A 14,169-nucleotide genomic window follows, 5' to 3' on the forward strand; every position below is an offset into this window, starting at 1 on the left:
CATGGGGTGTCCATGCTGTGGGATGAATGGATGGTCCAAAAGCACATGGGACATGTCGGCAGGTGACAAGGACTGAGGCAGCTGTGCCTTGCCACAGGAAGCCACTCTCTTTGAATGACTAATTCTTTCTTTTTTTCTCTCTTCTTTCTTTTTTTCTCTCTTCTTTCTTCCTTTTTTTTTTTTTTTTTAAGATTTTATTAGAATTTGTGAACTGCATGTAGGTGCTGGGAATTGAACCTGGGTCTTTTAAAAGAGCAGCCAGTGCTCTTAACCACTGAGCCATCTATCTAGCTCTGGCTAACTTTTTCTTCCTGGATCCACTGCCACATCTTAGAGTCCTTATCAGGGAGTTCTCCCTGTCTCCTACAAAGGGCCTTCCTGGAGGCCAGGGGCATCCTTAGCCCAGGACACTGAACTGTCTGTGGGCAATCAGGTGGCTCAACTTACATCAAAGAATTTCTTGGTGGATGCGATGGTGACTCGGCGCAGTGTCTCCTGGTCTTTCTCGTCAACCATCTTGTCCCCGTATACCCGCTCAGCCTCATGCAGCCAAAGGCGGGCAAGGTCCAGTGGGCTTCTCAGAATCTCTGCTGTGGAGAACAAGATGCCCTGCCCCAGACACACGATGCATGGTCAGCTCTGCTCCCACTCTGGATGGTCAGCAGCTCTGCCTGTGTTGTGAGAGCAAGCACTGCATTTGGAGGGGATGAGGAAGTGGCTACTTTCCTAGAGAGTGAGCCACTAAGCTACCAGGGGGTCCATTCACTGTGGGGGTCATGCACGGCTCAGAGGCTGGAGGGTGTGTCTGTCTCCTGGGAGGCATGGAGGGCTTCCTCTCAGGGCACGGCTAGAGGTTCATTTTCTTTCCTTTTTCTTTTTGGTTTTTGGCTTTGGTTTTTTTGAAACAGGGTTTCTCTGTGAGGTTTTGGTGCCTGTTCTGGATCTCACTCTGTAGACCAGGCTGGCCTCGAACTCACAGCAATGTGCCTGGCTCTGCCTCCTGAGTGCTGGGATCAAAGGCATGTGCCACTGCTGCCCAGCCTAGGGGTTAATGTTCTAACGAGGAGCATAGTAGAGAAGGTACAGGGAGGCAGATTGTCATTGAGTGCATTCAAGGTGGTGAAGCCATTGTCAAAGGCCAGCTTTTTTTTTTTTTTTTTTTTTTTTGGTTTTTCGAGACAGGGTTTCTCTGTGAGGTTTTGGTGCCTGTTCTGGATCTCACTCTGTAGCCCAGGCTGGCCTCGAACTCACAGAGATCTGCCTGCCTCTGCCTCCGGAGTGCTGGGATTACAGGTGTGTGTCGCCACCGCCCGGCGAGGGCCAGCTTTTCAAAGGCTGTGAACTAAGGCTAAAACTCAGGTTCTGCAGCAGGCACTGTGGGTCCAGCCTGGGGAAGGTTGGGTACTGGGCAAGCCCAGACAGGTTTAGCAGGTGCTAGCCAAAAGGCTTCTATTTGCCAGACACCCTCCTGGCCCAGGAACCATCACGGATTTATTTATGTGTTTATGACCTTGCATTCCGCTGGAGAGATGTGATTGGAGAAGAGAGCAGGGCAGTGGGAGGGATGTGGGGTGTGCAGAGGCCTTTGCAGGGCTATGACATTTGAGCTGATAGTTCCAGTGGGAAGGGAAGCACAATGTAACCCCAAGCTTTAGCTCTCCCATCTGTTAAATGGAGGGCATGAGCTGAGGAGACTTAATGCCTGGTCCAGACTAAGCAGTCACTAAAGGAGGGAATATGATTGCCATCATCACATCAACTTTGTCATTACATTTTTCATAATCTTCAGCCTCTCGCCATTATCTTCATCATTATACCACTGTTATCACCTGACTATATCCTCACCACCACCAGCACCAGCAGCATCACTATTACCGACATCACCATCACCCACCATCCTTGGTGTCACCATCATCACTTGGCCATAGGCAACATGACATAAAGCTACAGAGAAAGAAGTACCTGGAAAATATTGGAGAGGTCCCTGAGGTTGAAGATGTAATGAAACTTAATGGCCGTGGGAAGGAACGTCGTGGCGACTTTCTGGTGTAAGGCTGTTATGGGAGAAAGGCACATCGATTCTTAGGGACTCTTAATGGCCTCAGGAAGTGCAGGGCTTAAAGTTCCTAAAGCAAATGGACTGTGAAATGGTGACGATTTAACCAAGAAATCTGCGCAGCTCTCAGAGGAGGGCGGGCACTGGCTGCTGCTATAAATCAGTCCTCCTCTCCCCCACCCTCAGGCAATTGGATTTCACATCTCTCTGAGCTGCCACGTAGCACCATTTAAAAAATATCGATTCCAAAGAATAGATAAAATATTTACCGGGGGAAATAGGAAGACCCGTCTGCCGTAAAGCAGTGGGTCCACTAACTAACTGGCTGGGGAGGAGACGGTTTCAGCTTACCCAGGGCTGCAGTCACCAGATGGTTGCTCAATCTCTGGACCACCAAGGGGGTTGAGCGGTAGGACAGGTGTTGCGCCAGGATGGTGTTGTAGATGGTGATGAGGGCCTCCTGGCCAGGGAAGCTCACGGCAAACACACAGAAATGGCGCTGCACAGACAATCTGAATTACTGGCTGGAGGCCATGGCTAACCCTCTTGGGAGAGCAGACCCTGTTGCCATTGGGGAGCCATAGTAAAGACTCATGGAAAAAAATCTCATGAAACACCCATCCTATGTGAAGCAGCCATGCACACTGTTACAGGTGTGCACTGGCACATCTGGCAGCCTTCTGGGGTCATGAGGAGGGCTGCCTCACCTTTCCTGCTCCCCTCAATTTCCTGACACTGAAAGGCTAGGGAATTCTCTGGAGCATGCCAGCCCAAGCTCTAACACTCTAAACCAGGGCCAGAGCTGCCTCAGCCTTCAGCACCTGACAGGAATGCTCGACCTCTGCTTACCTGCAGTCTGGGGTCAATGGTGAAGGAACCCGCAGTAGGGTTCATGCAAGCCACATACTGACAGTTGTGGACGTCCTTCAGTGTCAGTTTCTGCCTGTCATACCTGGGGGGAGGGGGTCAGTGTGAACATTGCAATACAGGCTCAGAGAAGCCCCCTCCCCCGAATCACCCTGTGGGTGCCCAAGGAAGACAGCTAGAGGAGACTGGCAGTATGAGAGAGGCAGCTGGATGCTGTGCCTTGAGGGGAGCTTAGAAATGGACGGCAGAAGCTCCACTGAGCACAGCCGTGGGTCCCAGTCCAGCTCTTAGGGGGAGGCGGTCGGCCCTGTTGCACTGGATAACCACTCGGCATCTTTGGTACTCTTCCTGCCTTCACTGGGCATCACTACAGGATGCAGCAGCCTGGGTAGGCAAGCAGACCTGTGAGGGCACCTGCTGTGTGGCAAGCCAAAACTGCTTGGTACCTTATGAGTACCTTTGTGTGTGTGCATGTATGCATTCCTGCACATGTTTTGAGAGTCTTATTATGTAACTCAGGCTGTCTTTGAACTAGTGGCAATCCTCCTGCCTCAGCTTCCTGAATGCTGGGGTCATAGGCATGTGCCACCACACATATACCGTATGGATCATTCAACTTGTTTTTTGAGACAGGGTCTTGTGCAATCTTGGCTAGTGACTAAGCCCCCTGTAGTCAAGGGTGACCCTAAACTTGTGACCCTCCTGCTCCTTCCCTCCCAAGTGCTGGGATTACAAACAGACACCATTAGAACACTTGGTTTATACAGTCTCTGCATGCTAGGCACATACTCTACCCATGGAGCCACGTCCCCAGCCTCTTGCTCTGCTTATTGGTGACACTCACTGTTAGGGGAGCTGAACGCTCTGTGATGTCGCTGTCTCAGTGTGAGGCTGTACCTCTTGGTGTGTTTCCCATTTTTTTTCTCCCTGCGGCTGCTGCCCCTTGGTGGAGCCCAGAACTGCTCATATCAACTGAACACAGTTAGGTTCCCTGTCTGTTAACTATCACGTGTTGGCCTATGCTCTGGTTGAACAAGATCCCACAACTCCAATGTTAGTCACGGGAGCTGTTTTTTCCACACCCAGCTTTGCTTCACACAAAACTTTGTCTGAGAAACCCTTCCCTGTACCCACCTCCCTCAGAACCTCGAGATTGACTTCCACTGTCCCCGCCGTGTCTGTGGGTCAGGCACCCAAAGTGCCTTTTCCTGATACTTCCTGACATGACCGCAATAGGATCTCATCTGTAGGGAGGTTTTGTCACACTGTGTGTGTATGTGGGGTGGCAGAGGACAAGCTGCAGGAGATGGTTTTCTGCTTCCACTGGGATCTGGTGGCCAGTTCTGCCGAGCCATCTTGCTTGGTGCCTAAAGAGAACTTTGGAAAACCCAAATCTAGCCGGGGAAGTGGTAGTGCACATCTTTAATCCCAGCACTCTGGAGGCAGATCCAGGCACATCTCTGTGAGTTCGAGGCCAGCCTGGTCTACAGAGCGAGATCCAGGACAGGCACCAAAATTACACAGAGAATCCCTGTCTCGAAAAACAAAAAAACAAAAACAAACCAAAAAAGAGAACTCAAATCTAGCCAGCCCTCCCTTCCCTCAAGTTTCTCCAGAGTAAATCTGAAGGCAGGTGTGGGCCGAGCTGCAGCTGGAGATTCACCAGCAGGAGAGCCTCCTTAGCGGAGAGAGCAGAGGTCTTGGCAAATCCTGTCTGAGGTGTTTGGTGCCACAAAGCCAGATGGAGAGCTCAGCGGGGTCCACGCGGGGGGGGGGCTAGGCCGCCGCCACACAGGAGAGCCACGGGGGGCGGGGCACCCTGTCACCTCACTGTTGCCTTCATGGATACACTGCGGGCGGCCACCACCTGGGCTGTGCTGTCACCCTCTGAGCCCCATGGGTCAGTGCTGACTGTTGCGGGAAGGTGGAGTGTTGGGACTGTGATCTCAAACAGGCCCCCTGGCCCCCTTAAACACATACCCCCATTTCTGGGTAGTTCTGAGAACCCACTGATTGGCTTCTGGGGTTCTTTTGATCTCAAGTACTCCCAGCTCTGGCCTGGGCTGCTTCCTGATTTGAAGAGGTAAACGACCTGAATGCCCTGATTAGTCCTCAGTGTGTCGCCTGGGTGTCCCAGGGCCACAGGGACAGAGTCCCCTGCTCCAGGCTGACGCTGCCAGGTGCACCCTCCTCCCTTCCTTCTTCAGCCCACCCTTGTGCCCCGCCCCTTCCTGCCACAGGGCCTCTGCACCTGGCCTCCTCTCAGCCTCTCAGCATCAACAGCATCCAGCTCCCAGCTGCCTGACGGCTTGCCAAGGAGCATCTTTGACCCCACCAGGGCCTCCTTTGTGATGGGCCTGGGGCTTTTCCTCGGAGCTCTCCCTTGGTCTGCCATAGCAGACACGCACCTCCTCGAGTGGGAAGCTATCTGCTCCCCCTTGTGGAGGCCTTGGCCGCAGTTACTGACATGTTTGTGGCGTGGCAACAGGACAGACCTCCCCCCCCCCCATGGTCCTTCCACGACCCCACCCCCACCCCATGACCTCATGGTCTTACTGCCAACCCCGACCAGACTCCTGCAACCCTCTCTACTCCCACACGTGGCTGCCCAGCTCTAGCCCCGCCACCACGGAGTTGTGGCCATGCCTCTAAGCTCCTCAGCCCACTCACTGCCCCTCACCAGTGCCCGTGGTCCATGTGCTGGCGGATCAGGGTGTGTGGGGCCACAGTGCCGTACTTGTCCACCTCAGGCATGTTCATGTCGTCGATGAAGTAGATTAGCTTCTTGGTGCCTGGGGGACCGAAGTTCCTCCCTGATTTCTTTTCCAGAGGTTTCTCCAACACACCTGGGAGGGACAAAAGGTTGTTCACTACCCACACACCCTGAGCTGGTGTCTACAAGTCCTTACAGGGCCCCACTGTTTCCCATGGGAGGAAGGAGGCTGGAGGCAAGGGGTCAGGATTATGAGATGCGCCTGGCCCAGAGAGAGACCCTCTGTGGGGTGTCATAGCCAGCAGGGGTCCACCATCTGCCACTCAACTTAGCTTCTGTATTAAAACATCATTCAGAGGTGGAGGTGGCAGGACCCCTGATCTGGCTCACTGGGTCAACCTTGGTGCCAACCCTAACTGATGTGAGGTCGTGTTAGCTGGACCAGCCACCTCCTGGACCCTCAGTGACCCTCACTGAGCACCACTGCAGCATCTGCCCAGGACACCGCTCAGGTGCCTCCGTGGGGACAAGACGAGTAGTCCAGAAGTCCCCAGGCCTACAGTGGGAGGAGGTAACAGGGAATGGGGCTGGGGATGTGGTGGGCAGAGATGTGAGGATGGAGCCAGGCTCTCTTACTCTGCAGCATGGCTGAGGTCGTGTAGAAGTTGAAGGGCACAGCCTGCACCAAGTAGTCATCCGTGCCTAGGCTCTCCAGCTTGTCCCCCATCAGCACCGACTTGCCGGTGCCGGCATTGCCCACCAGCATCACAGGCCATGCCTTCTCCATGAGTAAGTCCATGAAGTACCGGATGCGGATGGTTTCGGTGGTGTGGACTAGAGAGGCCTGGGAGTGGTAGGGGAGGGGAAGAGGCGTGGCTAGCAGACAACAGACCTGGTTCCAGCCGGTGTACAGACTCCTGGATCTCTAAGACCCCAGCACCACTAAAAGGTCCTGCTATAACTTTGGTGGGAGGGGACACTGAGCCCTACTCCTGGCCATGGCTTTGGGGAAGGTTACCTGCAGGGGGATGTCAGGGTCCAGCTCGAAGGCAGGCACTTTATCTGTCCAAGGCAGGAATTTCTTTGTTTCAGGGTCAATGTAGTAGTCAAAAATGGTCCCCTGTGAGGGTAACTTGATAGTTTTAAATTCATTGATCCACCACTTGCTGAACTCGACTCGATAATCAATGAGCTGTTAAGAAAGAAGAGGAAGGAAGAGCCAAAGGGCCCAGCTAAGAGAGCTGCAGAGCGGCCTGGTCTGGATGCCAGGTCCCCGGGGTGCCTGTCACCTGGTCCTGGAACATGGCGCCTCCGAAGGCCCAGAAGCAGGCAAACACGAAGTACAGCTCATACAGCTCCTTTGGGGAGTCGGGCGGGGCGTTCTTCTCCGTGAGCAGGCACTCCAGCAGGTAGAGGATGGTCTGGATGACCGTGATTTCGGGCACCGGGGTGATCCTCTTGAAGCCGATCCGTAGCTTGTCCAGGCATGTGGGCAGGTACTTGTCGAAGAGGATGGTCAGGTTGGCTTTCTCAGACTGCACTTTGCGCCTCTCAATCCAGCTGCTCACTACCCTGTGGGGGGGGGTGATGGCTGCCGTCAGTCCTCCTAGGGGTTAGGGGTTCTCCCCATCGCTGGTGGGTGGCCAGGGAAGCAGGGGGTGTGATTTAGCCGACTGTGTGGCAGTGCCAAGTGAGGGCACTGTCAGGGCTAGCTACAGACCCTCAGAGGGTCTGATGGGAATGCTGGGCCAGTGGGGAGTCTGCGCTTTCTCTGGATTGGTAACTTTGGGGGTGACATGACATAAATTCAAGACAACTGGGACAGAGCGACCCACCCTCCCACCATCCCCCATCCCCACTTCTTTCCACTGTGCCTCTTGAGTTCCAAGTTGTCTTCAAACTAGATAGCCAAGGATGACCGCATCCTGACCCACCTACCTCCACTTCTCAACTGGTGGAATTACCAGCATACAACAGCCATACCTGGATTATGTGGTACTACGTGAACCCAGGGCTTCATGCATACTAGACCCACTGAGCTACATCCCCAGTCTCCTGACTCATTCTTGTCACCTAGGAAGCATCTTCCCCCAGCTGCAGCTGATGCCAAGAGCTGGGGACTAGGAGAAGATCTCATGAGGTCATGTGGGGTTTGCGGTTGGGGAAACAACTAAGGAGAGAAGAGAAAAGAGCTGCTGGGACCCTAGGACATCATTTGGACCTCTGGGTCCAGTTGTGCCTGGAGGACCCACTTAGTGACTGGAATCTGCTTATGTGTGCATATATGCATGTACATGTAGACAGAGATTTGGTGTGAGTTGAAGCTGAACTTGACACATCCATTGGAAGAGTCCAAGTCCATATACTAGATGACCCCTGGGAACCACATCATGCCCCAGCACAGGTTGTGAGGGGCAGGGAAGCTGCAGCTGGCTGCTTGGGCTTGCATGGTCGACCCCAGCCAGATTCAGCCTGAGGCAAGTCACTCAACAGCTTTGGGTTCCAGATTCTCCTCTGTAATATGTTTGCATCACCCCTGCTCCAGAGGACCACGTGGGCTGCTCTTTTTAAAGCTCACAGAAGGGAGCCGGGCCCGTGGTAAGCGCCAGGGGAGTATCTGCTAAAAGCGTGAACAGAGCCAGCGAGCTGAGGGTGTGCGTCATTTCCAGGATGCCCGAGGCATAAGCAGGAGGCTCAGGTTATGAAACATGAGGCCACAGTCCACAGCCAGGACCCACCGGCCTCTCCATGAGCATGCTGGAAGCCTTCTGGGGACTTCCTGCTCTGCTGTGGACACAGGACAGGAAGCTGTGGTAGAGAAGCCTTCAGCATCTCTGTCTCCCTGCAGGATGCAGTGTGGGTGTGAACTCCACGTGCAGGCGGTCCTCAGTAGGTTGGGCTGACATGCAGATACAGATTCAGGCGGCTGCTTCACTGCCCGAGCTGAGGACTCCCATGTCACACTGTAACATTGCCTTGGTGATGTCACGGATCACAGTCCTGTGCGTGCTGGCTTCCATCCGTGCACAAACTCAGGCAGACATACCTGAAGACACAGGTCAGTCTTCCTGACATGTCCAGACACTTCTGGCATGTCATTGGCCTATGTCCCTGTGGGCTGGCTGGCTCCTGGCTGGAGTCCTGGCCTCCCCTGTAGCCATCTGTTTGAGGACTACTGCTCCTTCTGCAGGCCCTGTGCCCGCCTCTCTTCACTCCTTCAGCAGAACTTAACCTCTCCTGATTCCTCCCGACACCCCAGGAGTGTCCGATTCCTGTCTCTGTCCTTATTCAGTTTCACCACTGGCTCTCCTTCCTGCTTCCCACAGCTGTGTCCCATGACTTCATTTCCTATATCCTGGAGCGTCTGTGACCTGATGTCTCCCATCTCTTGGTGTGCCCACCACTTGCCTTCTGTCTTGCATTTCATCTTCTAGCCAGGCTTCACTTCAGTCCTTCCTGCCTTCTGCTCTCCCTGAAAACCCAAGTTGCTTGCAAGGGACAGAATAGCCTTCCACACCCACCCATAAACTAAAAATGTAGCCTCCCTTAGGGAGGGAGCCTTTGTGGGCATAGTCAAGGTATGGATCTCAAGATGTGGTTATCCTGGGTTACAGCAGACCCTGAATCTGGTGCCTGGCAGAGGGCCATGTGGAGACAGCTGTGGTAGACACCAGCCACCAGAACTGGTAAAAGACCAATCCTGCCCAATAGCCTCCAAGGATCCACTGTGCCACCATTGTGACCTCTGGCTCTTGGCTTCAGTTCTCAGAGGATGGACTGCTGTTTGTGGTGGCCTGGCATGCAGCTCTTCTTCACGGCAGTGCCCAAAACTTGGCAAGTGCTGCTGGACAGATGCCCCTGAGGTTCCGGTCTCAGCAGCCTCCTGGTGTCTGGCCAGCTCCCAGTCCTGTGCCTGTCGGGGCCTCAGTGCCCTCATTCTGCGGCCAGCCTCCTAGCAGACATCTCACCTCCCACTCAAGAGGGACGAGACACTGACTATGAGCTTCCATGTCCTTCTTTCCACCACAGATGGGCACGCCTGGATACCTCAGGCCTGCTCCCTGCACCTAAGACTGCTTCTCACCTTGATAAATTCCCTTGCTGCAGCACACAGACACACACACTCCCAGCACTTAAATTCAAAATTCTTGCGTTCTTGCAGACAGCTTCACTTCCAGGGCCTCCTCTGTTCTGGCTTCTGCCCCAGTGGTCCACGGATCCATCTTGAGTTATTGATAGCACCTGGCTGCCAAGTCAGGGCCGACTTCCTTCCGTGAGCCTCTCAGGCGTGTGATCCTGTCAGCTTCCTGCTTCTTCCAGTTTCTCCTCAGTGTCTGTAGCTCACCACTGCCCCTTGTGTCTCTTCTGAAGTTACTTTTGGGTATCTGTTTCTCTTCCAAAACAGTATGAGTTTTGTTCAGAAAATTAACTCCTACAGTCATGACTCACATCTTTCCTGAGAAACCAGCTTCCCCAGCATGGGATGCTCAGGGCTCAACTGACACAGAAGGTGTGCAGGAAGGATCGATTGGATGGGGTGGGGATGGGAATAGGTGAATGGACAGATGGGTTAGTGGATAGAAGATAGATGGATGGATGGATGGATGGATGGATGGATGGATGGGTGGATAGAAAGGGGCTAATGATGATTGGGTAGATGGGCAGAAAAATGGATGGACAGATGGATTGATTAGTGCATGGGTAGATGGGTTGCTGAGTGGGAAGGTAGGTGGATGGATGGATGGATGGATGGATGGATGGATGGATGGATGGATGGATGAGAAGATGAATGGGTGAGTGGGTGGGTGGATGGATGGGAGGGTGGATGAATAAATGGACAGGTGGATAGAGGGACAGATGGATAGATGGTGGTAGGATGGCTGAGTGGATGGATGGATGAGTGAGTAGGTGGGTGGATGGATGCTAAGATGAATGGGTGAGTGGGTAGGTGGATGAATAAATGGACAGGTGGGTAGATGGACAGATGGATAGATGTGGGTGGGTAGATGGACTGATGAGTGAATGCTCATTTCCCGCTCAGGTATTTATCCTGAGCCTATGGTTCCTAGAACATGTGTGGATTTCTGTTCCAGCTAACTAAGGACACTGGCTCCAAGCTACCTCTTCTGTGTCCTCTGAAGTTTACTATTCTGTCAATCATTGGCCACATGTCCAAGCAGGAAATATCAACATCCATCTGCTGTTCCTTAAGACTCAAATCCATGCCTTCCCCACCCATCCCCATCCCTTCCCCACCCATCCCCATGCCTTCCCCACCCCCATCCCCATCCCTTCCCCACTCCATCCCCATCCCTTCCCCACCCCTTCCCCACCCATCCCCATCCCTTCCCCACCCATCCCCATCCCTTCCCCACCCCCATCCCCATCCCTTTCCCACCCATCCCCCATCCCTTCCCCACCCCCACCCCCACCCCTTCCCCACCCATCCCCATCCCTTCCCCACCCCCCCCCATCCCTTCCCCACCCCACCCCCATCCCTTCCCCACCCACCCCCATTGTCCACAGGCAAGGCTGGAACCACTTTTAATGTCACAAATGGTCCTCTCTTCCTGGCCCTCAGCCTTCATTTACCATCCACCCCAGAGCCCCCCATCAGTGCCAGTCTTCTGGAATGCTGACCCAGACCCTGGACTTCCTGAGTGCTTCCTCTCAGGTGGCAGCCTTGAGTTCAGTCTTTGGAGACAAGAGCATCAGCAAAGCAGGCTGGCCTCCCCTTATCCAGCACCCACAGGTTTCATCAGCGGCCCTACTGTGGCGTCACTGAGTTCCTGTCATATGTCTAACCCCTTTACTGTGCTGACAGTGAGGTGACAGTATAGTACATACAGGCGTGGACCGCCCTGCTGCAGCCCACTGACCACGAGGTGAAATAGCCCGTGGTCCTTATGTGAGTGAATGGGCACATGCAAGCATATGCCACTGTGACACAATCCACTGACCACTTTCTCGGCCACAATTTAGAATGAGAGAGGCCAAGCCCTACTCACGGGTTCCACCCAAGATCAGCAGGGTTGATGTAGAGTATGCCAGCCCTGGAGACAGTGGCTGGGGTGGCTGTCCTCAGGTGACTGATCTCAAACACCAGCCTCATGGTACGATTCAAGGGGATTCGCTCATTGCTGGCCAAGGTGAGGACCTGGGGGTGGAGCAAGCCCATTGGTCAGTGGCAGTTTCTAAATGAGGAGCCACTGAGGACGGCACACATGGCCACATCTCTCAGCTCTCCTTGCCCCCAGCCCCCTGCATGCCTGCCTGGCTCCTAGCCAACAATGACATCACTTTAAAACCACTGCTGTCTCCTCTATGGAGATCCTTCTGTGTTGTCTTCTACCAACCGAGAAACCCTGTTTTTGAGACAAGGTCTTGCTATGCAGCCCAAGGCAGATCTTGAACTCATGATCCTCCTGCCTCGCCTTCCTTGATCCTGAGAGGAATCATTTTCTTAAGCTGCTTCTAGACTATTCTGGAGGCCATTTCTGCCTCCCCAAGTGTGTTCCTATGATGTGCATGTGTGAATTGGAAAACGAGCCCTGAGCTTTATTCCAGCCCACACTGAGGCAGAAAGATGGGCAGGTTCAGGAGTGCGTGGATCTGTGTCCTCCATGGAGAAGGTCTTTATGGCAGGTGCTGTCTGCTGACTTTCTGTGTGGGCTTCCTGAGAGACTCCCTCCCAGCCACCCTGCCTCCACCCTTTACCCCCAGCACTGTGTATTGCCTGTAAGTTCTCACACTTTCCCTTCTCATGGTGGTGACTGGGGGTTCAGCTGGGAATCCAGGCGTCATGTACCTTGTTGTCATCCATGACTGTGTTGAGGGACTCGATCCACATAGGATCTATGTCCCCATCCAGGACAATCCACTTGGGCCCATCGTGCGTGATGTTGGCCAGGTCCCGCATGATGGTTGAGAACAGGCCTGTAGGGAGGCAGGCCTGTGACACTCGGGGGGCCTTCATTCCTTCTTCCCCAGGTGGATCTGACCTTGGCCTAGCTCTCACTTTCTCAGGGGTGGCGGGTACCCACTTAAAGGGATACTGGTGGTCCTCTTGCTCTTCCTGGTATCTGCCCTCTGCCCTTCTCTTGGCCTTCTTCTGACCCTCCCACCCCTTTCCACCATTGACCCCTCTTTTGAGGCCCTTGTGGATAGAGGCCTACTTCACCTCCAGAGGCGCCCTGCTGCAGGTTGCCACATTCAACGCAGCTCCAACTATGGGTCCCCCTGGGGTGAGAGGCCTCCACCTGGACTGTGTTAAGTCAGTTTCAACCCCTTTCCTGCCTGCCTAGTGGTGCAGGAGCACTATGCCCTGAGTGCCCCAGCACTGGCTCTGTGGGTTCTTCTGCAGTGGCGTGGACCTGCACAGACTGTGACTCCTCCCAGGGAGCAGGCTCAGGTACCGAGTGGGTCTCGGAAAGCCTTACTCCACTGAACACAGCGACTATCCCAGAGGTGATTCCTGCACCCCAGCCCACCTACCGTCTTTCCACTCCCTGGTCGCCGGGTTGATGATGCCGAACAGCTCATCACAGGTGACAGCCTTTGGATCCAAGTCCACTGCCACCGGCTTCCTCTTCAGGTTCTGATAGGTCTTGTTGAGGGATTTGAGGACCTGACAAGGGTGGGGATCATTCACCACCTGTCAACACCACCTGTCCCAGGGCCTGGCCCACAGTGCACTTGGGGCAGCCCTCTCTGCAGCTCCAGGTGTGTTGGTGAAGTGAGAGGCAGGTGTTGCTGAGTGTGTGTCCCCTGGACAGCAGAGTAGGCTGGGTGATGGGAGTTACTGGTCCCAGAGAGCGAGCCTGAGACTATTCCAGGACCTGGAAAAGCACCTGAGATCCATTCTCAACACACAGGTAATGCATGGAGAAAAGCAAAAGAAATGGAGGAAAACCACTCAGGAGTTTTTCACTCAGAGAAATGGGTTTTAAGGACATTAAAGGATATTTTGTGTGTGTACATATACACATTCACATCTTATTTTTAAATGCCAAATACAAACAATTTTTGCTCTTTAAACAATAACTTGCTGCCAGGACCCCTTATGACTTATTTTCTTAAAACAGGGTCTCATTATGCAGCCCCAGCTGACCTGGAACTTTCTATGTAGACCAGGCTGGCCTTGAATTCACAGAGATCCACCTGCTTCTGACTCAGTGCTGGGATTAAAGGTGTGCACCACTATACCCAGCTAGTTTTTTTTTTTTTTAAATTCAGAGGTGTGTGTGTGTGTGTGTGTGTGTGTGTGTGTGTGTGTGTGTATACATGTGTATGTCATGTGCACATGCATTGTAGAAACCTCGAGTGTCATCTTCAGGAATGCCATCATTTTGAGACAGGATCTCTCACTGTGCCTGAGTTTACCAATCAGGCTGGCTAGGGCTGGTGGCCAGCAAGCCCCAGGGATTCTCCTCCTCACTAGTGCTGGGATTAGAAGCACAGGAATCCATGCTTGGCTCCTATGTGGTTCTGGAGACTGGGTCTCTGTGCTTGTGAGGCAAGTGCTGCACTAACT

General features: G+C 53.7%; 1 protein-coding gene across 2 annotated transcripts in view; it reads right to left on the reverse strand.

Annotated features, from left to right (window-relative positions):
- Nucleotides 1-14,169, reverse strand: part of Dnah17 (dynein axonemal heavy chain 17) — a 119,181-nt gene that overhangs the window by 54,382 nt on the left and 50,630 nt on the right. For both annotated transcript variants that reach the window (XM_036196601.1, XM_036196602.1), the window contains exons 41-51: nt 13,131-13,263; nt 12,445-12,572; nt 11,645-11,793; nt 6,926-7,208; nt 6,655-6,828; nt 6,273-6,480; nt 5,604-5,769; nt 2,906-3,008; nt 2,408-2,555; nt 1,963-2,054; nt 448-609 (exon numbers count right to left, since the gene is read on the reverse strand). In XM_036196601.1, the coding sequence (XP_036052494.1) occupies nt 448-609; nt 1,963-2,054; nt 2,408-2,555; nt 2,906-3,008; nt 5,604-5,769; nt 6,273-6,480; nt 6,655-6,828; nt 6,926-7,208; nt 11,645-11,793; nt 12,445-12,572; nt 13,131-13,263 (1,746 nt within the window). The remainder of the gene's footprint in view (nt 1-447; nt 610-1,962; nt 2,055-2,407; nt 2,556-2,905; nt 3,009-5,603; nt 5,770-6,272; nt 6,481-6,654; nt 6,829-6,925; nt 7,209-11,644; nt 11,794-12,444; nt 12,573-13,130; nt 13,264-14,169) is intronic.

The sequence above is a fragment of the Onychomys torridus genome, chromosome 8, assembly GCF_903995425.1.
Source record: "Onychomys torridus chromosome 8, mOncTor1.1, whole genome shotgun sequence".
Classification (NCBI taxonomy): domain Eukaryota; kingdom Metazoa; phylum Chordata; class Mammalia; order Rodentia; family Cricetidae; genus Onychomys; species Onychomys torridus.